The following is a 26,592-nucleotide window of genomic DNA, read 5'->3' on the forward strand; positions in this document are numbered from 1 at the left end:
CCGTTCGTTAGTTGAAACTACCGAACACCAACCACCCCCCAGCTCATTAACTTCAAAGGAAAGGGTGAATAAAGTCCTCTCTCTGTGTGGACGCAGTTTGCATAACCGAACACCACGTGCTGGAGAAAATGGCGGCCATCTTGTCGCACAAACAGAGGCAGCGGGACTTGGTCATTGAGTGTCTGGAACTAAAATTGGACACTCAACTTCCCGAACGCCGGTCAAACTTCGCAAACGCCTGCTTCTGTTCACCGACCAGCCAGGAGAGCGCTGTTTGGTAGGTTTGTTCCCACAAACTAGGGGAACAAACGCTACCTATAAGCCAGGGGAACAATTCATGGATTTTTTTGGTTTTTGGACTTCCAGAAAGAGACCGACTGCACAGTCTGATTTCATGGAACTCTTTATGGGCAGGAGGCTCGTGTGCAGTCGGTCAAATTATGACTTCCAGGGAAATCACAAACCCCTGAACCGATCTGGGTGATTTTTGGATATGTTGGTCCCCCAGATTGGGGTTATCAGGGGATATGACTTTTGTGATGTTCCCATGGGGTGTAAAGCACTTTCGGGGTTTTGTGAAAATGTGTTTTTTTGTGTTTGGAGGTAATTGAGTTGAGTACAATATTTGGCTCAATTATCTCCTAAGTGAAGGGGAAAGATTATTGTATTCTATGTGGGAGTGTCCTGGACCTGAGAGCCAATTTAACTACAGTATGTAATTTGTCCCTGTGCCCTCTCAGGCCCAGTGGGGAATGCCCCTGGAATAGGTTATTGTAAACCCGTGCCTTGCATAAAAAGTCGGCCAGTTGGCCTGAATAAATTCATTCCTTCATCTAGGTCAGGCTGATGTTTGGGTATATGACTGACTGCTGGGGAAGGCTTCTTGTATGCTGCATTCTAGCTGGAGAATATTCATCTTGATACCCGAACTGCAAGCTATAATCACTCAGCTCTTGGCAGTTTGGGAGGAACCGAATATGAATGGGTATCTGATATACCAGCATTCATAACAGTAACCATTGCAGGGTTAAGGAGAGTGCACCCAGACCATTTCAATTAGATGAAGTGGTGTTGGTGCCTATAGTGTTCCTTTAAACAGTCCTACACCTTGCTGTTTAATAGCTTTACCCATGGCAGTTTTATTCCTTTTTTGTGATTTTCAGCCTATCGTGTATTAATTCCTATTTTTCCCCAACCCTTGATTTTCTCCGCCTTCATCTATCCCTCTCCCTTACAAACAGCTCATCAAAGTGAATGGTGCTATGATATAGTAAGGGAATTTGAATAGTAAGCTGTATATTAACATCTTAAGACTCACAATACGAAATGTGCTTTTAATTTAGATGAGAACATATATAATTTAAGGCCATGTACACAATTAATAGTTATTTAAAAAAACGTATATGGTAGTCTTAATCTGTATTTACATATTACAAACGTATACAATATTAACAATGGGTGTTTATAAACAATGTGAGATAAACATTTCTCCTCTGTGTATTTCAGTCCTCGTGTTCAAATTATCACTGAGTGAAATTAGTTACTTCTCCTAGTCCATTTTAGCTCCATATCATAACATGTCCGTCTGCACTCACTTTCCAACTGAATACAGACATGAATTGGGCCAAGCTGTGTGCACCATGTGTCAAGTCAGGTCCCGCACCCAACTTGATTCTGCTGTTAATCCTCGTCATCTGACAATATCGCTGTAACAGCTGGATGCATTGTGAGCAGGGTGTTATTACATTCTTATGGGCAGTTTTATTCCCTTGTTTGTGTTCCACCAGGCAAAGATCTTTTAGCGTTTTCACCGGTACTGCTGTCCCTGTTTGCGGGATGGTCTAATGACCAGGCTGGGGAGGAAACGTCTTCGAGGAGCATTGGACGGAGCATCAGAATGATTCTGTGACCTGATGAGAGAAGGATTTGTTATAAATCAAAACAATTTGACATGGCCTCTACACCTCCCAATACCCACTAGTATTTTTTGGAAAATGTGTTACGTTAAATGGACAGATGGGTGTAATAAGATGTGTGCCATCTATGCCACTATGATAAGTCCAAATCAGTATTCTATATATCATAAAGACTGTAGGTTCATGCGGAGCAGTGGCATGATTTTACTCTCAATATAACTACAAACGTTAAACCAGGGTGTTGCAAGCAGTTGCTTTCCATGTGCTATTTTATTACATATCCCATAGTAATCTTTTAGCCATAGGCTGGCAGAGCATTATGGGTGGTGTAGTTCACAAGTCAGAAGGGAAACAATTGTCTAACGATACCATTCCCTGGGCAACTTAAAGAATTATTACCTGTAATTATGCCTAGTGCTTGCAGACGCCGAGCCCACCGATGATGATGAAGCTTTACGTGACAGCTTGAAGATCAAATCCTTCATTTTGTCCCACTGTGAAACCTCTATCTGTAAAATGTACAAAAAGAACAGTGTGACGTAATATACCAATAACAATATTACGTTATTAAATCAGGAAAAGTACCAGGAACTTAACAATGCTCATTTTCTTAACCACATAAAGGATAAAGAGCTGAGCAGCAAATTTAGGACCTAGTTACTTACTATTTTATATTCACACTCAACAAATTGCAGCACCATACATGCTTTAGTGACTGATCGAAGCATTTCGTTTCAGATCAATTTATAGCCCTAGTCTTAACACCAACATGTCAATGGTTTTATTGTATTTGTCTTACATGTAACATCCACCTTTATCTACAAGTCATATTCCAAGTATCCACCTATTTAGTGGACATTGTCCTTATCTTTGGTATGTATCTGCTTTTACAATCTAACGTACAAGGCGTACCTTTTTTAACGCAACTATTCCTTTAACTTCAGTCAGTAGCTATCAAAGTTACCACCTTACAATAGGTTATAAATCCTCTGACTGAGCATAAATCACACTTTATTTCACTGATGTGGTGCTGCCAAATCTAATTTCATTGACACAGATGATGGTAGCAGAGGACAACTGGTGCTTGACCAAGACTCTCTGAGCTCAGCCTCTAACCAAGCTGATCTCACTAAGGCTTTTTGGATTTTGAAACATCCAGCACATGTGTAATATCCTGCGGATTAGGTAGAATACCAGTGTGAGATAGTATGGATATCAGTAAGCTTACCTTGCGTTGATCTCGGCTGTGAGCATTATTCTCCTGCAGGTTTGGGACACTAACAAAATGAGGTTGTGTTTTATCTGTTTCAATCAGCCTGTTACCTGCAAAAAAAAAAACCAAGTTCTAGTTAGAAAACACACACTCTCTCTCTCTCTCTCCTTTATTCAATAATTTGATTGTTGAACTTTAGTTCTTGGGGTTGACACTCACTTGGTTGCTGTTGAAAATTCCTGAGTATGCCTGTGTGGGAACTGGCCCTTTTCCTATAAATCTGATTTTCCCAGGTCCTTATACACGGGTGGGAGCCATCAGGGGCATCACCCTCTGTAACTCTGCAGGAATGGGAGCTGCTGCACTGGCATGAATCATTAAACAGTACCTGAAAGGAACGGGTACACAGATTAGAATTCTAAAAGATAAAGCAGTTGGAGTCTAGAGGAATGGGGGCTTTTCCCATCCCCTGATGCACTGGGTGAGCTGTAGTGCATGGGTTTTGTAACATACATGGTTATGCACTACAGTGAGAATAAAAAGTGAATTTCGAATTTAAAGCTTAAGTAGCTGAACTTGAAGCATACCTGAATCGGATAAATTTCCCAGTATTTTGACCTTAAATTTGAAACTCACATTTGATTCTCACTTAGAAGTGAATAACCATGGGATACTTTATAAACATATGTTTTTCCTAACAAAGAAACTGGAACAATGCTAAATTGAGTTAGTATCTATCACAGTTGTTAATACAATAGAACACAGGGGGAGCTGTAGAGCACAAAGTACTTGGCATTACAAGTTCATACAATGACACAGAGAGTGTTATAGAACATTGGTTCATTGGATTTATGTATTTATAAGATACTTTATCAGGGAGAATACATTGAGATATCTCTAGTTTTCAAGTATCTCTTAGGGAATGGTATTATTCATCCAGAGCGATACAATCACACACAGGGACAGCTCAAGTGTGAATATATAGAAAGCTTTGCACCCAGAAAACTAACTAAATCCACGGTTTCAGCAGCATACAAGCCTTATCAGGGGGAACCTTTCAACCCCCACAAGGAACAGGTGTCGCAGCCCAGCTTGCACTATATTCAAGTAAATCACATCATATTAATAGGTTTAGACTGAAAAGCTTTAACCATAATTTTCTCTGACAGCCCTTTCCTTAACTTGATTACCCAGGGGAATCTATTGGAGATGTTGACTGTCCCTTTCAATAAACTGAAACACTCACTATGTTGTGCAGTCTCTCCTGAGACTGTCTCTTCTCATGTTGTAGCCTCTGATTTTGTTTCTGTAGTTCGGCTATCTGCTCCAGCATGTCACAAAGGTTCTCCAGATAACGCAGGCCATCTCCTGGCAGGTGTAAGGGATCATGTTCCTGCAATATGGGAGTAAGGAGACGTTTATTATACGGATGCATTTCAAACGTTTAAATTGTTTAAAGGCACACTCCAAGCCGATTTAGCATTTAAGCTTGCTGAAATACTCTGCGTGTGAAGAGTATGTCCTCTTTTTTTTTTATTTTATTTTTTTACAAAAAAGTGCAGATTTTAATAGAAATTTGGCACTTTTATAAATTAACCTTATTACACCGCCTGACCTTCAAGCAGACAACAGGTCCTTCCTGGTTTGGTTATCTTAGTGTTGCTAAAATCAAAAGGCAGCAATTGCCCAGAGAACCTGTCTTGCAAAGACTTCTCATTTAGCTGCATTGGGAAGTCTGTGATTGGACAGCCAAAGAAGGTCTGGGTGGGGATAGAATGTGAGGGCTTGCAAAGGCAGCAGACAAGATATCTGCAGCTTTTGCAAGCTGTTTTTAGATATACTCCCAATGAGAAAAATGCGTAATTAAATGCATGCACGTTTTCATTTGGGGGAAATATCTACTAAACAGTGGGTTGTTTTTGGTACTTTTAATCCAATTTATTTAGTCTTGAATTAGGTCTCTTCAACACAATGTTTGTGGTTAAAATACCAAAAGTTAGGCAATCACTGTGGAATTCAATGGCACAGTCCTGCTATTTACTGAACATTTATAACTTAACCCTGTCCTTGCTTATTTTTCTCCCAGCAACATTTACATACATAGTCACAACTTCATGTCAAAGGAACACTTTACGCAATATAAAAACTACACTACACATTCCACTTCCATATTAGCAATATTAATCCCATATGTGTCTTTGCCTACTCAATGGCTCAGTGTGTGTTTCAGCTGACCCACTAAGCTAATGAATATTGTTAAAATACAGGTTAACTTAATATTGCTTCTGCGTAGATGGGGTTGGGTTACAAGTGCCTTGGGGACCCCCGGGTTTTGTTCTAACCACTCAATTCCTCTATCAATAACCCACCTCATTTTCATTGTGACATCTGGTTGGACTTCTTGTCTTGTGGAATAACGGTGTCCCCCTACGTTGATCTTTGAGTGAACCCTGATAGTGTCTGTTACTCCAGTTTGTCCTGTTCTGGGTTGGTTCTCGACTGCTCAGCCTTTGTCTCCTGCTCCGGAGCACTGCCTGCTCCAGCTTATGGGGCAAGCCTGACATATCCCTCTCCCGCTGTAGGGTTATATCCCCATATCGATGGACCTTAAACTTCTCAATCTTAAGAGGCACGGTTAAGTCCACAATATCTGTCTCCTCGGAAGAAGAATCTACAAAGCTGTCTGACTTCTTACGAGCAGAGGTTCTGAGATGCTTTTGCTCCTCAGGGTATGCCACATCTATGCTTTCAGGTTCCTCCTGACCGTAGCTTTTCTCAGATCCAAAAGGTGAGTTTGGTGGCAGTTCCACCCCTGAATCTTCTGACTCAGACTTCTCAAGCCGTGCACGTGCCACTGCAGCTTTTTTATTTGTATGCTTTCCACAGTCATATCTAGGTACCACATTGTTACAGGTATCCAAGCTAGGATCCATGAGCTTCCGATATACGGCACTAGTGCCAACCAGCACACAGTCCTTAGAATTATCTGCAAAAGTACAACAGGAGTATGTGAGAACAGATTACATGGACAACTTAACAGGTTAAAGGTGAATGAAGACAGAGGAATCTCTCTACAAAAAATTTTTTTAAGTGGATTTATAGGCTCGGCAGCATTTTCAGAATTGCTTTCCAAGATTACAAGATATAAACAAGTGAGGACTAGGTAGACATCCAATAATTTGCAAACAGGAATACAATGGAGTGTTTTCACTAAACACTGATCTGTGGGTGTAAAATGACAACTGACAAAACGTAAGCAAAAACAAAGTTAAGTATAGAAAACACCCATATACTTATAGCCAAACATGCCTTACTGTTACCTCTGTTTGTAAGACTATGTATAAATAACTATCAGTTGAAAGCATATCTTTGTAAAAAAAAACAAAAAACAAAAAAAAACACAAATGTTAAACAAAAGAATACTAAAAATGTGTTAAGCTATCTTAATTTTCGGGGTATATTCTATGCACAACTAGAAGATTATATATTTTGCTTTACATCATATTACATTTATTTGAATATCTTTATCTACCGGTACCTATTTTCAGTAAAAGCCCCTCTGTCATTCATGGAAGAACACAATCATACATCCTAAAAAAGTATATAAGGAGATTTATAGACAAAGCAATTCATTATTCTATGGAGTTACCAGGGAAACACAAATTGCATTAAAAGCTACTTTAGATACTGCATATATAATGAGATAAACTACATGATAACCTATATACTTCTAGCAATCCATATCTAGATCCTTTAAGCACATACACGTTATCTGTCACAGATAACCTTCATTCAATCTTAAAGTGCTCAACAAACTGTGAAAATGTACATGAAACTCACTGGTAATTATCATTTAATGGTTACACTTATACAACATAAAATAATAGCCTATTATCCGATGGATACCATACAGGGCGGACAAATGTATCACAATGATTATTCACTAAAAAAAGAAGTTGTGATGAATAAAGCAGAAAACGAAATTGCACAATTTACACAAGACTGAACAAATTGGTAATATAAATGAATTTGGATGTTTTTTTTCTAATTTTGTTTAAAATTTTTCATAATCAGTTATTCAATGTGTGTGTGTGTGTGTGTGTGTGTGTGTGTGTGTGTGTGTGTGTGTGTGTGTGTGTGTGTGTGTGTGTGTGTGTGTGTGTGTGTGTGTGTGTGTGTGTGTGTGTGTGTGTGTGTGTGTGTGTGTGTATGTATGTATGTATATGTATGTGTATGTATGTATATGTAAAAAAGACCCGGCAGGGTCGAAACGTCGATTGATTTTTGTACACTTTTTTGATGACCAAATAAAGCACCAATTTGTCCACTAATTTGAAGACCTGTGAGTGCATTTTGATTTTTTTCATTTATGAGTATATATATCTGACGCCAGCAATTTGCACCCAGGCACATGTGATATAATTAATTATTTTTGGAGGAGAGTGCCAAGCTTCCATTTGTTTATATATATATATAAATATAAATAATTACTAATCCGTAATTATTTTTCTAGAAGCAATATTAAGGCTATCATTTGACTAGTCTAAATGATGTTCTCACTAGTCTCAAGTAAATTGACTGTCAGAAAATGGGAGCCCTGTGTATAAATATATACATACTATAGAAGAAGAAACAGATACATTAGAAATGAAGACACATACCTTAATGAGTGCAGGAGTGCTGTGAGAGAGCACATGAGTGACTGACTGACTAACGATGGTATGAAGGCAATCTTCTTTAAAAGCCCTCCTCACTGTGCTGGCCAGGCCCCTCCCGCCCCCCTGCACTTTACTCCATTACCTATCTAATACCTGCCCAGTCTCAGCTGTTCCCAGCCAGTACTGTCCCTGTCCCGCCATGGCCCGCCCCTCTCTGGCTTTCCTTACACGGTAACAATGTTGCAAGCAGCGTTTTTGCCATAGTTCCAAGCTGACACATGGATAGCTTTAGCATGCAGGATAATGCGGGATAATGCAGAATAACTGGACTGGCAGCATTACTGCATTCTCTTACAAAAAAGTGTGTCACACTACATGCACTGCACAGACAATACAGATAATGGGCAGGATTTGGCTTATATACATATCAATGGCATCGAGAGCAGACACAACACATAACACAATACAGTATAAAGAGTGAATTCCTAGACTATCTTCAGAGCTCCTAAATAGGGCAGACCGTACCTCATTATCCCAGTTTGTTCTGATTAATCGGGGTGTTCGCTGCCACCTCGGAAAAACTCGCCAATGTACTAACAGCAAACCTGACAATTCGTACCTGTTGTGAGAAGACCCGGGGCTTTGGCGAATTACACCCCTGCTTTGTGCCTGTTTGCTTTTGTAAGGTGCTCCTGCGATTTTCTAGGGATCCACAATTATTACAAGGAGTAATAACCTATGGCATTTCTAAGGCTGTATATGGGAAATGCAGAGGCTATCTTCACACATCTCAATGTAGCAGCTGATAGGTCCCTCTGGCTAAAATAAAACACAGCCCTTGTAGTAGGACAGGCATCCAGCTCACGGATTCCCCGGTACAATGCACCCACATTACAACATAGCCCAAGACCCGAGTCTCCAGGACACTCTCTGTGGAATGTACAATTCCAGTGACGTCAGTAATAGGAACATAATGTGGGCACGCATACCTCTCTGCCCCAGTATGGAAACACACAGCTCTCTGTATCTCACAGCTAGGTACTCTAATGTGATTGGAGACCTACAACATGTTTTTCTCGAAAGGCCCCAGACTTTGTTATTTACAACAGGACAGGAGTGCATTCTGTCTATCGTGAGAAAAGGGCACACACTGAAAGATACCCTATATGTAATGGAATTTATAGTTACATCATGCATTTAAAAGTGTTAAAAGCCAACCTCCAGAATATAAAAAATATAAAATAAAAAAAAGCCAACCTCCAGAATATAAAAAATATAATAATATAAAAATATAAAAAAGATGGATCCACTGAAGGAGAGGTCACCGTCCCGGTGACCTCTCCTTCAGTGGATCCATCTTTTTTCTCCACCAGAATATTCTGATAAGCCTTTTAGTTATTATCTTCTTGTTCTATGTAACCTTATTGTTTTATAATTCATTGTATTCCAAACTAAATGTCTGTATTACAACTTAATTATCTATTATTATCTGAATGCTAATGTATGTAAAGTGTTCTTGACAAGGGCATTGTTAAAGAATAGTTAAATAAATATCTGCGGAAGGACACAGTTCTTCGACACTCTGCAAGGAATGAGACTCCATAAAACGAGGAGTGTGAAGCCCTGTCCACTATCATTACCATTATATTATACCAAATGTGACCTATAACAGCATGGCTACTACTGTGGACTCCATTTACCATGCTGCCTTAGGCAGACATTTGGCTGGAGGAACATCAATAGGAAGTTGGTACATATCTATTATACCCTTGTTACTGGCACAAGTTCTATTCTGGACACAGCATGGCAACAATTCTGCTGGATTTCCACCTGAAATTCTTCCCTTTTTTTTTTTTTTTCTTCTTTTTTTTTTTCTTCTTTTGTTTCAGACTGTACCCGCCTCTTTGTAATTCAGATATATCTTCATATATGGCCGGGTATCTTGGTCATCATAAACAGTTGCTGGCTCAACTCTACTTAATAAAAACAAGCAGTTAACTACATAACCCAGGTTGAGCTTTTATTATTTACTCCTATCCTCTTCCTCCCTCCCCTCCCCCTCTTACTCCTCCTCCCTCTCCCTGCCTCCCTCTCTCCTTCCTTTCCTATTACTTGTCGTTATTTATTCAGGGGTCTTCTATCTAGAGAGGGGACGGGACCAGCCGAGGGGAAATTGAAAGAACGAAGAGGAAAAAACTGCCAAAAACAAAAGAAAAACAGCATCTTAACCTCATTCATACTCTCATTCACACCATACAGTACTGCTACCTTTCTTTCTCCTTTTCTTTACCCTTTTCTTTCTCTCTTTTCCTCTTCTCAGCTTTCTTATTTCTTGTGCCCTTCTTTTTATTAGTTTGTCCTCTTATCTTTCGTTTTTCTGGCTTATTGCCAAGAGAGTTCTATCTCTAGTTTCTCCAAATTTTTGAGCCACTCTTCCCATTTATCAAGTTCTTTATGCTGGTTTTTAATTTTATTCATCCCTATTTCCATTTGGATCTGGTATTTTAATTGCTGAATAATCTGTATCTTTGTAAATATTTGTGTCTTTTTCCAATTCCTAGCAATAATGATCTTTGCTGCTATTAAGGCATGTGTTGTCAAAATTTGGTTCATTCTACTAAGAGCGGGCCACCTTATATGGAGTAACATCATATCTGGATTGACTTTTAATCCTACTCCATTTAAACTGATTAATAATGAATTTGTCATAGACCATATGGTAGTTACTTTTTTACACCTCCACCAGATGTGGAGATAATCTCCTTTCTCTTTTCCACATCTCCAGCAAAGATCATTATTGTTATTAAACATTTTTGATATTTTTGAAGGAACCAGATACCAATTATTGATCACTTTAAAGTGAGTTTCCAACAGAGAGAGACAGTGTACATGTTTATTTGTTTTTGATATAGCCTCGTACCATTCTTCTAGTTCTATAGTGCATTTCAGAGTTTTTTCCCAGCTTTTTATTGCCGTTGGGCGGTTCTCTGTTTGTATTGTATCACATACTTTTGTACATTTAGCGAAAAGGTTTTTACACTCTTTTTGAGAGAATATCCCTTTTAAGGCATTGTATGTATCTCCGCTGTTTAAACAATTTTATGCTTCATATAATTCCTAACTCTTAGATAAGAGAAAACCTCTCTATCTGGGAGGGGAAATATCCTTGTCAATGTCTCGAAAGTTTTTAATTCACCATTCTGCATTAAGTCTTCTACCTTCCCAGTATTTACTTCTCTCCATGTTTTTAAAGAGATATTACTTATGTCTATTTCAAGGCTCTCTATATTTTGGAACCCCAGAATCTTATTACTAATATCTGCTTTCTTCTTTATTTTTTCCCATGTAGGGATAATTTGATTTAACACGAATGAAAGCGAATAGTCGTATGCTTTGTTGTTCCATATGATATTAGATAAGTTTTTGGATTGACATACTTCTAATTCTATCCTCCCCCAGACCTTAGGCAGACATTTGGCTGGAGGAACATCAATAGGAAGTTGGTACATATCTATTATACCCTTGTTACTGGCACAAGTTCTATTCTGGACACAGCATGGCAACAATTCTGCTGGATTTCCACCTGAAATTCTTCCCTTATTTAACCAAAATAAAGCTTATACTCCCTCCTTTAGATTTGGGTTGATATTCGGTGGTTTAGTGGAGTTTAATCCCTACCCCTTAGCCTAAAGGCAGTGGTGGGGGATTACATACATTTTAATTGAAGAGATGTTGCTTAGCTCTGCTCTACCTTTGTGCTCAGAATGGAAGTGGAACCAATTTTTGGATTTTAACAAATACTGAACCAAAAACAGCTACTATGCCAAGGTTCAGCCATCACCGTACTATGGGAATGTACGGTGTGTCTGGTATTCTGAGCCCCCAGATGTTGCTGTTTTATTGCTCAGAAGCATCCTGCGCAGTCGTGGTTAGGGGACCCTTCATTAATGCAACCTAAGAAACAAAAGCCAACTGTGCTCTGCCTCCGTCTAAAAGGTTGTGTCACATCCATATGGCTTTAATCCCACCATTTACTGCTTACCTTTGGCTATTTTAAGACAGTATTATGACATATTATTCTCAGCCACACAGAAATGTGTGTTTATTGGTCTTTCACTAAAAACTAGTTTTCCATGCTAGACTTTCTCTCCTGTCCTTTTCCAAGTGTTTAGGTAACTAGAGTGACATTTAACCCTTTTGGGTTACCCACTACATGAGCAATAACTAGTTATGGAGTCATTTTAACTCCTCGGGCTAGAGAGAAATCATACACTACAAGTACTGTGTGCCCCCGGGCTTCTTGCAAATGCTATACTTAATTGACCTTACATTAATAGCTCACACTAACACCTGCAGGAGGCCATTTAATATGCTCTCCTATGCTGATAACTGATACCCAATATGCATTAGCCAGATTTTTCTTTTTTCTTTTCTCAATAGGAGTTCTTTGTCCTGGGTTATGGGGTAAGAGTCCAACAGATACAGCTAAACTGATCATCTTCCATCTAATTTGTAAAACAATACAAAAATCAATCAACATCCAGAGTGGTGATGTAGGAAAATAAGACTTCAGGGCACAGAGTTTAAAAAATAAATAAACGAGAAGTGTTTCTTAATAATATGTGAAACAGGGTGGGTATCCTAACAATAATAGTGATCCAGCCATTACCCCCTAATAATTAATGTAGACCCCTTCATCATCCAAATGGCTCTATCCACTGGTCTCTAAGGACTCTTATTCCAGAAAATGAGACAAAATGTGTTTGTCCACTTAGCCCTCTGCTCATTTATAATGTTGTGTCCTAACTACGCATCACCACATCATGACACCAAGTGTCCACCAGGCATAGCGTAAGGCAATGAGAACATTTGGTGAGTATCCCTAGTCGAGGAAGAGTCCAGGAACCCTGTTTTTTTTTTTTATGGCCCACTAAATTTTGTGCATTGTATCAGTGATGAGAAGACCTCAGTAAACATAGTTGCCACAAGAGATCCAGTGTTTTTTCCCTCTATTTTCCCTTTAATACATGTGTTTTTACTGCTTTGTAGGAGAATCTCTTTGGAAGATAAATGCATGTGGCTTTATTTAGTTATATACGTACATCAAGAATATATAACTTGAAATGTACAATTAGGCCGGCTCGATTTTCAAGTTGGTTAAAAATAGAGCTTGCTGAATATCCAAAATACTAAATTTGTAATATCCACTCAGCTAAAATTCTTGTTGAACCCAGCTTTAACCAAACCTGAGTTGTGCTGTAAAAGGTGACTTTGTAGCTCTCTTGGAGATTCTCCTCCCCTTTGGTTGTGGTTTTTTGTTTTTTAAATAGAAACATAGAAACATAGAATGTGACGGCAGATAAGAACCATTCGGCCCATCTGGTCTGCCCAATTTTCTAAATACTTTCATTAGTCTCTTATAGTTAGGATAGCCTTATGCCTATCCCACACATGCTTAAACTCCTTCACTGTGTTAACCTCTACCACTTCAGCTGGAGGGCTATTCCATGCATCCACTACCCTCTCAGTAAAGTAATACTTCCTGATATTATTTTTAAACCTTTGTCCCTCTAATTTAAGACTATGTCCTCTTGTTGTGGTAGTTTTTTTTCTTTTAAATATAGTCTCCTCCTTTACTGTGTTGATTCCCTTTATGTATATAAATGTTTCTATCATATCCCCCCTGTCTCGTCTTTCCTCCAAGCTATACATGTTAAGATCCTTTAACCTTTCCTGGTAAGTTTTATCCTGCAATCCATGAACCAGTTTAGTAGCCCTTCTCTGAACTCTCTCTAAGGTATCAATATCCTTCTGAAGATACGGTCTCCAGTACTGCGTACAATACTCCAAGCGAGGTCTCACCAGTGTTCTGTACAATGGCATGAGCACTTCCCTCTTTCTACTGCTAATACCTCTCCTTATACAACCAAGCATTCTGCTAGCATTTCCTGATGCTTTATTACATTGTCTGCGTACCTTTAAGTCATCAGAAATAATCACCCCTAAATCCCTTTCCTCAGATGTTGAGGTTAGGACTCTATCAAATATTCTGTACTCTGCCCTTGGGTTTTTACGTCCAAGATGCATTATCTTGCACTTATCCACATTAAAGGACCACTCTAGGCACCCAGACCACTTCAGCTTAATGAGGTGGTCTGGGTGTCAGGTCCTTCTAGGGTTAACCCATTTTTTCATAAACATAGCAGTTTCAGAGAAACTGCTATGTTTATGAATGGGTTAAGCCTTCCCCCTATGTCCTCTAGTGGCTGTCTCATTGACAGCCGCTAGAGACGCTTGCGTGCTTCTCACTGTGATTTTCACAGTGAGAGCACGCCAGCGTCCATAGGAAAGCATTATGAATGCTTTCCTATGTGACCGGCTGAATGCGCGCGCAGCTCTTGCCGCGCGTGCGCATTCAGCCGACGGGGAGGAGAAGAGGCGGATCGGAGGAGGAGAGCAGGAGGAGAGCTCTCCGCCCAGCGCTGGAAAAAGGTAAGATTTAACCCCTTTCCAGAGCCGGGCGGGAGGGGGTCCCTAAGGGTGGGGGCACCCTCAGGACACTCTAGTGCCAGGAAAACGAGTATGTTTTCCTGGCACTAGAGTGGTCCTTTAAATGTCAGTTGCCACAACTCTGACCATTTTTCTAGTTTACCTAAATCATTAGCCATTTGGCTTATCCCTCCTGGAACATCAACCCTGTTACATATCTTAGTATCATCAGCAAAAAGACATACCTTACCATCAAGTCCTTCTACAATATCACTAATAAAAATATTAAAGAGAATGGGTCCAAGTACAGATCCCTGAGGTACCCCACTGGTGACCCCAAGATTTAAATCTTACCCAAGGAGTTATCTTACTTAAATTTGCCACTTAATAAGCCTCTTGCTAATTTTGGCAAAAAAAATAATTTGCTAGGACACTCATAGTGTTATCTACCGTGACATCTAAGTTGATCAAGGTTATGACAAAAGCAATTTTTATTGTTTGTTTGTTTAAACTGTCTAAAATGTGTGTTCAATAAATAACATGCATAAAGGTATCCTTATGTTTTTACACAGGTTGAACTTTGTAAAATACTAATGGGGCCACCTTGTTAATAATCGTCATACACTGACCACAGGCCAAAGAGCTTATATATATAGCCACCATGGCAACCATTCTATACTAAACCATGTGCACACCAGTTGATAAGTAATCATAAACCGTATAAGAATGGCAGCATAATTAGGGCAGATTGAAAATTATAATTTTGCCAAGATGAATTATCTGTGCTACATAACAGAATCGTATATCTCTCCAAATAAACAAGCAAAAACTTATGTTGACAACTGATACACTGTGGACAGTTAACACTTATCATTCTCAGTTTTGCTTGACTGAGAATGACAGGGGAGACAGTTCACAGCAGCTTGAGGGCAAATATTCCCCAAACCAATGTAGATAATACCCTAAACACTTAGACTGGAATTAGGGGTATCGTGTTAGTATGTACATGCAAACACTAAGTACTCTCCAATGTAAATGCTTTCTATAACCTCAATGTTCCTATTATACATAGTGCTGGAATTAGGAATGATACGTCAATGTTGTGTTTTATGAGAGTAGCACCGTTACAGCATGAGATGGCATTTCCACTGCACTGTTTTAAACAGATGGAATGCATGCAATGATAAATATGTATATTATTTACAAAGTGTCCACATATGCCGCAGTCCTGCACACTGGTTACATAAAGTGTTACAGAGCTACACACACATATACAAGACACAATGTTTTTTGAGCCATATCTTAAATCTCTTATCATATGTTCCTCTGTCTGATCTCATGTTTTTGGCATACTTTATGACAAGACATTAATGCACACCCGTCTCACCATTGCCATCTCTCTGATCCTCATTAAACCGTCTGCTGATAGACTAGACAGACTGAACTATTCAGCCCACAATGCCTGATTTTCTAAACAACTCCTTTCCTCCCAGAGACAGCCTCATTGAAGCAAGCCATTTCCTTGTTGCCATGTTGTCTAAAGTAACTGCCCAGGGCCACTGGTCGCTTAGGTGTTCCCAGTAATTTTAACAGTCAGATAGATGCTTACTCAGTATTCACTCACACAATCACTCTGTGAAATCCACTTTCCATTTTACTACCTATACCAAATCCCAATGCTACTGTAAAAAAGAAATTGCACACTATGAGATCAAATGGGAAACAGAAAGTATTCATTTAAAGTACCTGACAGATGAACAAGGCTCGTTTTTATTAACCCTAATTTTGCCACCAGTGGTTTGAGGGAGTGAGGATAGGGGGGCATGCAACTGTTTTTTTTTTTTGTTTTTTTTACCTATCATTATCTTATTATTACTTTGCTTGAATATTATTTCTTTAATTTAGGACTAATTTGATAATTGCTTGGGACCTCATTTACAAGCAAATTTTGACCTAGTAAGCTATTTTTTAAATAATGAGAGCTCATTCAGATCAATTCAATGGTGATTTTGCAAAATGGAAAGCAAGGTGCATTTGGTGAATAGTCTCCAAAACATTGCCTCTGAAACTGAACTTCTGAAAATAATTTTAATGGTTTATTTATTGTTTTTCTTGGGTCGAAAATTCAAAACGATTTGTAAAAAACTAAATAAAAAATTATAAAATGCCAACTACACCATCTTTTTTTTTTTTTTTACACACTTACTGTAATTTACAAGAAAAGCAATGGCTACAATGGGATATGATCTTTTATCTTTGGTATAATAAGAAAGGATCTTTGTGTTTTTACTTCTAAAGACACAGACAAACAGATAAGAACCAATTAGTGTGTCTAATGTTTACCCAATAGCTCATAACATTTGTTCCTCTAAAAGTCCCTAGTCTTTCAATTTCAGTGCCATGTTTGCCCTAAGCAATTCTGCTTAAAAGCTATTGTAGACATCTACCTCATAACGGCAAAGGCCAACCAGATGCAGAGTCAATAGGGAGAGTAATTAGTATAAAGGAGAAATATATATACCCAATGAAACCCATTTGTAGATCTTCAATGTAAGGGTTCATCTTTCATTCAGCAAAGATCACAAACTAGAAAACATGAAGAATACCTCCCAAGTGTCCCTGATCAAGAGTGCAAGTCTTTTTCAACTTGGGATCTGTGGGATTGTGGGTAATTGTCTCATTGTTAGTGAATAACAGACTGGAAGAATTTTCTCCAAGACCATTATTTCTTTCTGCTACTATTCAGTAAACCCATAGCCAGACTTTTGCGAGAAGGCTGCAGTGTTTCTTACACTTCATGTCACTGAAGTGGTTTTGGTTCCTGGAGTCCACTGGCACCTTCTAACCTTTAAAAAAGAGCCAGTGGATGGTTTAGCACTTAAGTGGAGTCCCTCAGGTGCCGGACTAGCTTCTTCCCCTGTAGAGCTCTCAAAGACATATTGAGAGTTTCATACTATCGCTGATAGTTAGTAGCAAATAATGCTTTACTTATATATTTCTGAAGCATCACATGCTGGCCAATGATAGTGTCCATCACAGTTGCTCAAGTAAATGCGGAGTACAGTAAGCCTGACTTAAGTGCTTAACCATTCAAAAATGGCTTAACACTAAAAGGTACGAAGGCGCTGGTGGACTATGGGCACCATAACTACTTTATTGACATTAAGTGGTGTTGGTTCCTAGCATGTTCCTGAAAAACACTTGCAGAAAATATGATGTCTTGAAAGTGAAGGGAATCCTAATTGGCTGATTTTTTTTTATTCTAAAACATGAAAAAGTAGGATGAGTCATTATTCCAGAATAACAGCAGAGCTCCAGATAAAGTTTAGGCTAAACAAGAGGTCATGCTCTGAAGCTGGTGGGTGGCAGGCCTCATAGGAATGTAAAGTATTACAGCAGAAAGAAGTGCTGGGTTCACAGAGCGTGAGAGTCACCAAATACTAGTGCAGTGATTAATTCAGAATCACTTAGCACAGTCACAGAGAACAAAAGAACAAAGTCTATATGGGGGTGACTTTTACCGCAGGGTAAGAATCACCATGCCGGGTGGGATAAAAAGCATACTTACTAAACAGTGAACTGTGGTCAACTGAAACATGGTATTTGCTAAATTTACTCTAAAACCATCTAGTTAGTACTATAAATGAACTAGGATTTTTTTTTTGCCTCCAAATCAGCTGTTTTGAGGTTAATTTTACAATATTAGTTTTCATATGACTGCAATTCCCCTTTTAGTAAAATCTCTTTTTCATACACATTTTCAAAACAATAAAATACTTAAATAAAATGTATCACTGCCCGTTGACTTCCAAAAGAAAGAACATCTAATAGTAATAATAACAAATTAATTTTATTTAAAGGTATGTTAAGGAAAAATTAGTTGTTAAAATAACTATGTTAATATTCTGTATGTTAACTACTTGTTGTCACTTATCCCTTTTCTACAATTGTAAAATAATTGTAAATTGTAGAATATGCTGTCGATATAAAAATAATATTAATAATAATAATCACCAAAGATGTTAGTAGCCTGCGTATCATCAGAAGTACAGTATATATGTGTAAATGTATATATTCTGACACAGTACTAACCTCAACATCTGAAAGGGATTTAGGGGTGATTGTTTCTGATGATTTAAAGATAGGCAGACAATGTAATAGAGCAGCAGGAAATGCTAGCAGAATGCTTGGTTGTATAGGGAGAGGTATTAGCAGTAGAAAGATGAAAGTGCTCATGCCATTGTACAGAACACTGGTGAGACCTCACTTGGAGTATTGTACACGGTACTGGGGGCCGTATCTCCAGAAGGATATTGATACTTTGGAGAGATTTCAGAGAAGGGCTACTAAACTGGTTCATGGATTGCAGGATAAAATTTATAAGGAAAGGGTAAAGAATTTTAACATTTATAGCTTGGAGGAAAGACGAGACGGGGGGATATGATAGAAACATTTAAATACATAAAGGGAATCAACACAGTAAAGGAGAAGACTATATTTAAAAGAAGATAAACTACCACATCAATAGGACATAGTCTTAAATTAGAGGGGCAAAGGTTTAAAAATAATATCAGGAAGTATTTCTTTACAGAGAAGGTAGTGAAAGCACGGAATAGCCTTCCAGCTGAAGTGGTAGAGGTTAACACAGTAAAGGAGTTTAAGCATGCGTGGGATAGGCATAAGGCTATCCTAACTATAAGCTAAGGCCAGGGACTAATGAAAGTATTAACAAAATTGGGCAGACTAGATGGGCCGAATGGTTCTTATCTGCCGTCACATTCTATGTTTCTAGGACACAACTTAACACACATTTAAAACTGCATTTTCATCTTATTTAATAAACAGTAAAATGCCATGAATAATCATTATTTTGTTACATTGTGCATGTCGGTTGTTAATTTATGTCTTGCTGTTGTTGAACAGGCCTCATAACATGTTATTGCAGACTGGTTCCGAGACATGCTCAAAATAAGTGATGCCCTCACAAATTTCTCATCTCATAAAATGCACCTACTGTTATATAAATGGTACTGTAACATGTTCCTCTTTGCAAAAAGATTTTACTCTATGGCTTTACCACACAAGCAAACATGTGCCACATATTGCTCCCCCTCATAAATCCTTTGTTTGTTAACAATACAAAATAAATCTAGGAAAGAAACTTTAGGATAAGAAGCACTATCAGATACCCACTAGTTTTAAAGCAGCACCATAATGGCTAAAGGTAAACAAGGCAATATTCCTTTGACAGGCTAGACACATTCCCAAATAGTATATATGATGAGCTATGGTATGTTACAAACAGAAGTAATGGCACACTAAGCAATTGAGTTTAGAAGAGCAACTGTTTTGACCATCTGCTTTCCAGATGTGAATGCAATGCATTGCTCATTATGGCAATAAAGGGCTAGTCAACCAATTCACAATATTTTTTTAAGAGACACAAGCAAAGCACAATTCTAGCAAATCTGCACAGCAAAATGAAAACAACAACAACCATATACTTAACCATTAGCTGTCAAAGGCTTGGCAGCAACAAACAAAAACACAAGTGTTAAAGTTTTATAATTGATTAGCTGATTAGGAGTTGTAGGCCTTCCCTGGACTCTTGCTGTTTGCATTACATTCTCTCATCCCAGATGGCATTCCTTACCTGCACCGGAGAGCGCCCCTAGTGTCAGCTTCCCGTGCCTGCCGAGCATTGTCCCGTACAGCCAGATCAGCCAGAGTGAGAGCTAATTCAGGGAGTGTGGGAGATGGAGATAAAAGCCCCTCTATGTGCACTTGGGAGGGATCTATCCTGTCAGCTGTATGGGGAGGAGCAACTGTGGATGCTGATTTGTAAAAAGTGACCTTTTCTTAATGGGAGGAAAACAAATCCCTTGTTCTATCACACCCTGCCCCAAAGTAAAATATCACACGCTTCAGGGATCCCTCAGAGTCTGACTGATGCTGATCTGGTGGAGTGAGTCATCAGAGTTTTCAATCTAATAAAGATATCAAAAAGTGAGAAGAGCTGGAGCTCCTACTGTATTTATTCATAAAATGCCAACATATTCTGAAGGACTGTTCTAGAGATACATTGTAAACAGAGAACATAGTATAGAGGGGAAAGCAAACATAATACTTACTTATTATTAATATTTACTATTATTATTAGTTAGAAAGCGCCAACAAATTACACAGCGCTGTACAATGGCGCCACAAAGCGACTCCATACAGATATTCTACGCTCTAAATTACATATGCCAAAATAATATAAAAATAATTTATATCAATATACTATTTATTTTCTTTTGTATTTGTTTGTTGATCTGTTGCACATACTTTTTATTTTGCCTTTACTATTTATTATAACTTTCTTTTTCCCAAAACCATTTTCCCCCTTTTGGGTGTTTGTCACTCAATTTTCACAATGGAGAATAATCTTAGAGTGTTAAATGTTTTGATGGTATTATACAGTGTGCACAATATATACAATCTAACATTTAAAATCTCCTAATCTACTTGGAGGGAAATTATATTTGTAGGAAACAATAGAGGTAGGGTAACAATGGGCAGGGAACACGATCTAACCTATTGTAATTTCCTACAAGATTATTTCAGTTTACAGCATATCTACCAAATTGAAACCATATCTACCAAATTTAAAATGTTGTTACTTTTTGCTCTTTACAAGCTCTGTAGATAATGTTGTGATCTTGAGACATTTGTTGAGAGTATTCACTGACCGTTCAGGGCGTTTCTCCTTTAAGAAGGCCTAACAAATATGTGTAACAATATAATCTCAAACAAGATTAGTATGACATCACTATGTGAACATCTGCATTTTAAATATCAAGCAACAGGTTCCAATTAATCTGTTTGTGCCATATAACCATCTGATCCAATGAGCAGTTTAACTTAGTTTCCAGGGGAGTAGGAAATTGTACTCAAAAGATAAAAGTCACTTGATAACCGCTGCAAAAATAAACTGTGTTTTCCACCACCATACCCTTTGTCCCGCACAGATACGCTCTCACAATATATTGTTGTAAAATGCCAAATATTTGGTTTACAGGAATAGTTATCATTTTTGTTTCCAAACGGAGAATGGCAGTGCTGTAAAAAAGCTGTATAAATAGTGTGATGATTGATATTGAATCTATATCCATCCTTAAAAATACTTCAAAAACAATATTATAACACTAAAGGCTGTTTTATTTGATTAAAGGACCACTCTAGGCACCCAGACCACTTCAGCTTAATGAGGTGGTCTGGGTGCCAGGTCCTTCTAGGGTTAACCCATTTTTTCATAAACATAGCAGTTTCAGAGAAACTGCTATGTTTATGAATGGGTTAAGCCTTCCCCCTATGTCCTCTAGTGGCTGTCTCACTGACAGCCGCTAGAGGCGTTTGCGTGCTTCTCACTGTGATTTTCACAGTGAGAACACGCCAGCGTCCATAGAAAAGCATTATGAATGCTTTCCTATGTGACCGGCTGAATGCGCGCGCAGCTCTTGCCACGCGTGCGCATTCAGCCGACGGGGAGGTGAAGAGGCGGATCGGAGGAGGAGATCTCTCCGCCCAGCGCTGGAAAAAGGTAAGTTTTAACCCCTTTCCCCTTTCCAGAGCCGGGCGGGAGGGGGTCCCTGAGGGTGGGGGCACCCTCAGGGCACTCTAGTGCCAGGAAAACGAGTATGTTTTCCTGGCACTAGAGTGGTCCTTTAACGCTACCTATTGTGTATATAACAGCAACGACTGTGGCCAGTAAACCTGTTTTAGATTTACAGAGAGGCTTAAATCTGCCTTACTTTGCTCGTTTTACAACATAACTTCATACCCCTTAACCTAGTACTATAGTTTTCAATATGTCAGTGTTTAGTGTTAAAAAAACAAAACAAAAAAAAGATTATAGTTTTTTTTTTTTTTAAATATAAAAATAAATAAATGTATGTATAAAATTAGAGCTGTCCTCATAAAAGTTGGGATGGCAAAAGAAAGAAAAAATCCAACACTCAAACCACATTAACAACCGAAGGTTATTTAAGTTGTTATGGGAGCAGGAGTGTTTGGGCGCCATCTTACCTTCAAGGGTTAAACAGTTTTGGAATGGTTCAACCTTGAATTTGGGGCTTTGCCATCCTACACAAATGCGCCCTTAGTATGAGGAAAGTTAAGTCGAGCAGCCAGTGATAGGTTGAGAGTGTCAGCAATAGTATACAGTGGGACCTCGGTTTACGAATTTAATGCGTTCTATGGGACGCTTTGTATTGCGAAAAATTAGTAAACTGAAACCTGGTTTCCCATAGGAATGCATTGAAAACCAATTAATCTGTTCTGGAGGTCAGAAAAAAGTAAAAATGAGCTGGCATGGAAACCAACCCACAATGCAGAACACACAGTAAAAGGCATGCAAACGACGAAGATCAGCTCCCTACCTTTCCACCACTTGAGAAATGCACCCAAAAAGTTCCAAAAAGACCCAAAACAACTGCAAAAAAATTCCAGAATGGCTCCAAAACCCGATGCATAAATCGCTCCAACACCTCCACACTCGACGCCACGTGCAACCCACAGACTCCAGCATGCACGGGGGCGGCTCTATAAACCTCACCAGACGCAATGCATCCTGGAGAAACTTGCTTGGTATTGCTAAAAAATTTCATAAACCGAGGCATTATTTTCAATTGTTTTTTATTTGTAAACCAAAAATTATGTTAACTGAGGTGTTTGTAAACTGAGGTACCACTGTATTCTATTGCTCTCAGCTTGATAGGCTAAACCTTCCTCATATCATGGAAGCAGAGACTGCTGTGCATTAGTGTCAGGTGCTTGAGGTCAAACGATTAAACTGTTTAAAGGCACACTCCAGACTCTTTACGAACTTCAGCTTGCTGAAAAGCTTTATGTGCAAAGAGTGCGTCCTCTTTTTATCATTTTACAAAAACTGCAAAATTAAAAATGTTTTTACACTTTTATAAATTAACCTGGTTACACCCCCTGGCTGTTAGTCAGACAACCGGTTCTCTTACTTCCTGGTTTGGTTATCTCAGTGAAGCTAAACTGGAGGCAGCAATTGCCCAGAGCACCTGCCTTGCAAAGACTTCTCATTGAGCTGCATTGGGAAGTCTGTGATTGCACAGTCACAGAAAGTCGGGGCAGGGGGAAAATGGGAGTGCTTGCATTTTTATTTATACCCCAATGAAAAAATGAATAATTAAACGCATTCATGTTTTTTATATATATATTTCTTTTATTTGAGTGGTGGAATGTCCCTTTAAGTTCTTAAGATCAGACACTTGTGCCACTATAAGGGTTCCCTGCAACTTTCCCTGCCTACACTACCTCAGCCAGAGGGCATGGTTAGGAGCTTTCATTAGCCCTCCTGGTCTGATCCAGCACTGCACTACCGCCAATGAAAATGGTTTGACTCCTTACAATGGAGGGTTGCCAGGGAACTCCTAGCTCCATATACACTATAGTGCACTGTAGTGGTCACGGTGCTCGGCATGTTTCTTTAAATTGTAATGGGGTGGTAGTTCTTTTATTGGCAGAATTGGTATCTTCAGCAAATGAAGATTCACTTTTTGTTTAGCACTCACTTCCTTGTTTGTGTTAATTTTTATCCTCAAGCAATGCAGAAAAACTGCATTTGTGTAGCCCTCATCCCGTTAGAGAAGCAATGAGGAAAAGAAATTGCTTGTCAAAACTGAAAAGTCCATAAGTTGCCAAAACTACTATTTAGACTTGAGGGAAGGAATTTTCACCCACACTGGATCTTGAGTTCAGAGATGCATTTAAAAAAAAAAGGCTTAGTTAGTACCTTTTTTTTATTTAGAAAAACAACAAAAACAGTGTATGCAGATTAACAAATATGAATATGTAACTATTTTAATAGTAACAGTTTTTTGACCCAGGTAGATATTTGATTTACATTTTTATTTCCCTTTTGGGGCAACAATGTAGGTTTCAGTATAGTTTTTTTATTTCTTTTGTATAAACAGCAGCAACAGCAGTTGTAAATGAAAAATTGGATGAATATAAGTATTTTCTTTTACTTAAATAGTTACTTCAAGTACTAACACCACTTCAGTGATTTGAAGTGGCCATGGTGCCTGGAGCAGGTATATATATATGTATGTGAAACGCTGTACATACAGAGTTTAACTCCTCTGCTGAGGTATAACTCTACCTTCAGCAGCGTCATTGGGGTGTCATCAGCCAGCCTGGAACAACAGTTCTAAGCTGGCTAAAGTCAATTTTGTGTAACTTTCTTTATACAGTATTGCATTCATTGGCTGATGCTCTCGGCCAATGAATGTTGGCTGCTCTGCAGAAACTGATACCGGAGAAACTGACGGAAGCCAAGCACAGAGAGATGGACACAGGTTTCTTCAGGAAGGAAGAGATTCTTTATTGGATCACCGATCGGGACTCAGAGGGACTAATGTCACCAAAATACAGCAAGTTCTGAGCCCCGGACAATAGTGCATGCTCCTTATATAGGCACATAACTTCTCCCATATTAAGCTCCACCCGCACATTCTCTTGACCAATCAATACAAATAAGAATTAACTTCCTGCTTGACCGCATGGCCTGTCCAGCACAATGGAGGAGGGAATACTATATCCTGTATTCTTGCACATGCTCCGTACACTACTGATCGTATCTTGCCTCGTGCAACCAACTGATCGATACGTCAGCATATGCACGTACACATGCCACGTGGTAATCTCGGCCTACTAAATTTATTTTTACAGAGATTCCACCACAAAACCGCACCACTGTACCAACAGGGAGCATCAAACTCCAGTGGGTACCCAGGTAAGGGGCCAAACTGTTGCTAAAATCAAGTCAAGGTACTCCTGGCATCATAACCACTACAGCACGCTGTAGGTTTAAAAGGAAACTATAGGCACCCAGACCACTTCAGCTCATTAAAGTGGTCTGGGTGCAGTGTCCCATCACCCTTAACCCTGAGCATGTAATTATTGCAGTTTTTAATAAACTGCAATAATTACCTGCTAGGGTTAACACCTCCTTTAGTGGCTGTCTACCTGACAGTCACTTCCGGGTGGTTAGGTGAGTTTTGGTCACCTAAACTACACTGGACGTTCTCTCGCTATGCATGAGGACTTCCAGCGTGACCAGAATCCCCCTTGGTGCTGGACCGAGGTAAGTGACAGAAGGGTTTTTTATCTCCTTCTGCACACGGCGGGGGAGGGGGGTCAGGGGGAGGGCTTTGAAGAAGAGGGAAGCTATAGTGCCGGGAAAACAAGTTTGTTTTCCTGGCACTATAGTTTCCCTTTAACTGTAATTTCTGCTGTGAATCTCTGTGAAAAAACATGACATCTTGGAATTGCATTATAATTTTTAAGCACTTAGTTACAATTTTGTGAGGTCAGCAGCAAATCAAAATTTTTATTTTGCTGAGTAACTCATGAATTTCCAGGAGAAACAGGAAAGGGTTTTTCAAACTCACTTCCAATTCTTTGTACCTAATGTACCCAATAAAAAAATATCACGTAGAAATCTTTCATTCAGCAAAAAAAAAAAAAAAAAACACAAAGAAAAAACAACAAATAAAAACAATGTTTGGTCAACACAAAGTACCAACACTCCCTCATAAAAATGCTTTTTATCAACCATATGACTCCACTTTGTTTTTAAAACCAATTTGTTTGAGGACAATTTCTGTATACAATTATGTTGAACTCTAGTATCATATATTGTCTTCACACTCTTGTCCTGTCTCTTAATCTCTGCATTATGAGTGAGTTTCTCAAGCAATCCCTGAGTCTGTGTCCTCATTGTCCTGACATTACAGGGAGGGTATCTTCTTTGCAAAACGGTGATCCCTGAACTGTGAATATGTAGAGAGACACGGTAAGCTAAGGCCATTACACTAATTAAAAAAAGCTTATTTATTCGACACCCCAGTATTGTTAAAAAGGTTAGTATTGTTGGTAAATATACACTAAACCTTATTTTTTAGATTTTTCACATTAACCCCTTAAGGACTGAGCCAAATGTACAAGTTGTGAACAAAACAAAACATAAACAAAACCTGGCATTTGCGCTATATGTCTGTCCAACCGTAATTCACCTCTTTCATATTAAATGCACCCCCCTTATTATATATCATTTTATTCAGGGGAAACAGGGCTTTCATTTAATATCAAATATTTAGCTATGAAACATAATTTAATATGAAAAAAATGGGAGTAAATAAGATTTTTTTTATTTTTTTAGTTCTACATGACATTTTAACTGTCAATGTCATAATACTGTTTGCTTTTACTGCAATAAAATACACATATTTGTATTCAGCAA

The 26,592-nt window shown here is 38.7% G+C and overlaps 1 protein-coding gene across 2 annotated transcripts; it reads right to left on the reverse strand.

Moving 5' to 3' along the window:
* Window positions 1-1,400: 1,400 nt before the first annotated feature.
* Window positions 1,401-20,025, reverse strand: LOC134601087 (uncharacterized). Of its 2 annotated transcripts, none has more exons than XM_063445510.1 (7): window positions 19,930-20,025; window positions 5,499-6,115; window positions 4,376-4,522; window positions 3,349-3,517; window positions 3,145-3,239; window positions 2,316-2,425; window positions 1,401-1,910 (listed from the first exon to the last, which is right to left on the reverse strand). In XM_063445510.1, the coding sequence occupies exons 1-7, from the start codon at window positions 19,976-19,978 to the stop codon at window positions 1,808-1,810; spliced, it is 1,290 nt and encodes a 429-aa protein (XP_063301580.1). In that variant the 5' UTR covers window positions 19,979-20,025; the 3' UTR covers window positions 1,401-1,807. The 2 variants fall into 2 exon arrangements, with proteins under 2 accessions (XP_063301580.1, XP_063301581.1); XM_063445511.1 differs by lacking the exon at window positions 19,930-20,025 and adding an exon at window positions 7,791-7,838.
* Between the last annotated feature and the right edge of the window lie 6,567 nt (window positions 20,026-26,592).

This window comes from Pelobates fuscus, chromosome 3, assembly GCF_036172605.1.
Source record: "Pelobates fuscus isolate aPelFus1 chromosome 3, aPelFus1.pri, whole genome shotgun sequence".
Taxonomy (NCBI): Eukaryota; Metazoa; Chordata; class Amphibia; order Anura; family Pelobatidae; genus Pelobates; species Pelobates fuscus.

What these genes read in the sequence shown, in the direction of transcription:
- LOC134601087 (XM_063445510.1), bottom strand. Translation starts at nt 19,978, where the DNA reads ATGCTCGGCAGGCACGGGAAGCTGACACTAGGGGCGCTCTCCGGTGCA. An exon ending in AGGGGCGCTCTCCGGTGCAG is followed by an intron (nt 6,116 to 19,929) that starts GTAAGGAATGCC and finishes GTACTTTTGCAG; the next exon opens with ATAATTCTAAGGACTGTGTG. An exon ending in AGGAGAGACTGCACAACATA is followed by an intron (nt 3,518 to 4,375) that starts GTGAGTGTTTCA and finishes CGTTCCTTTCAG; the next exon opens with GTACTGTTTAATGATTCATG.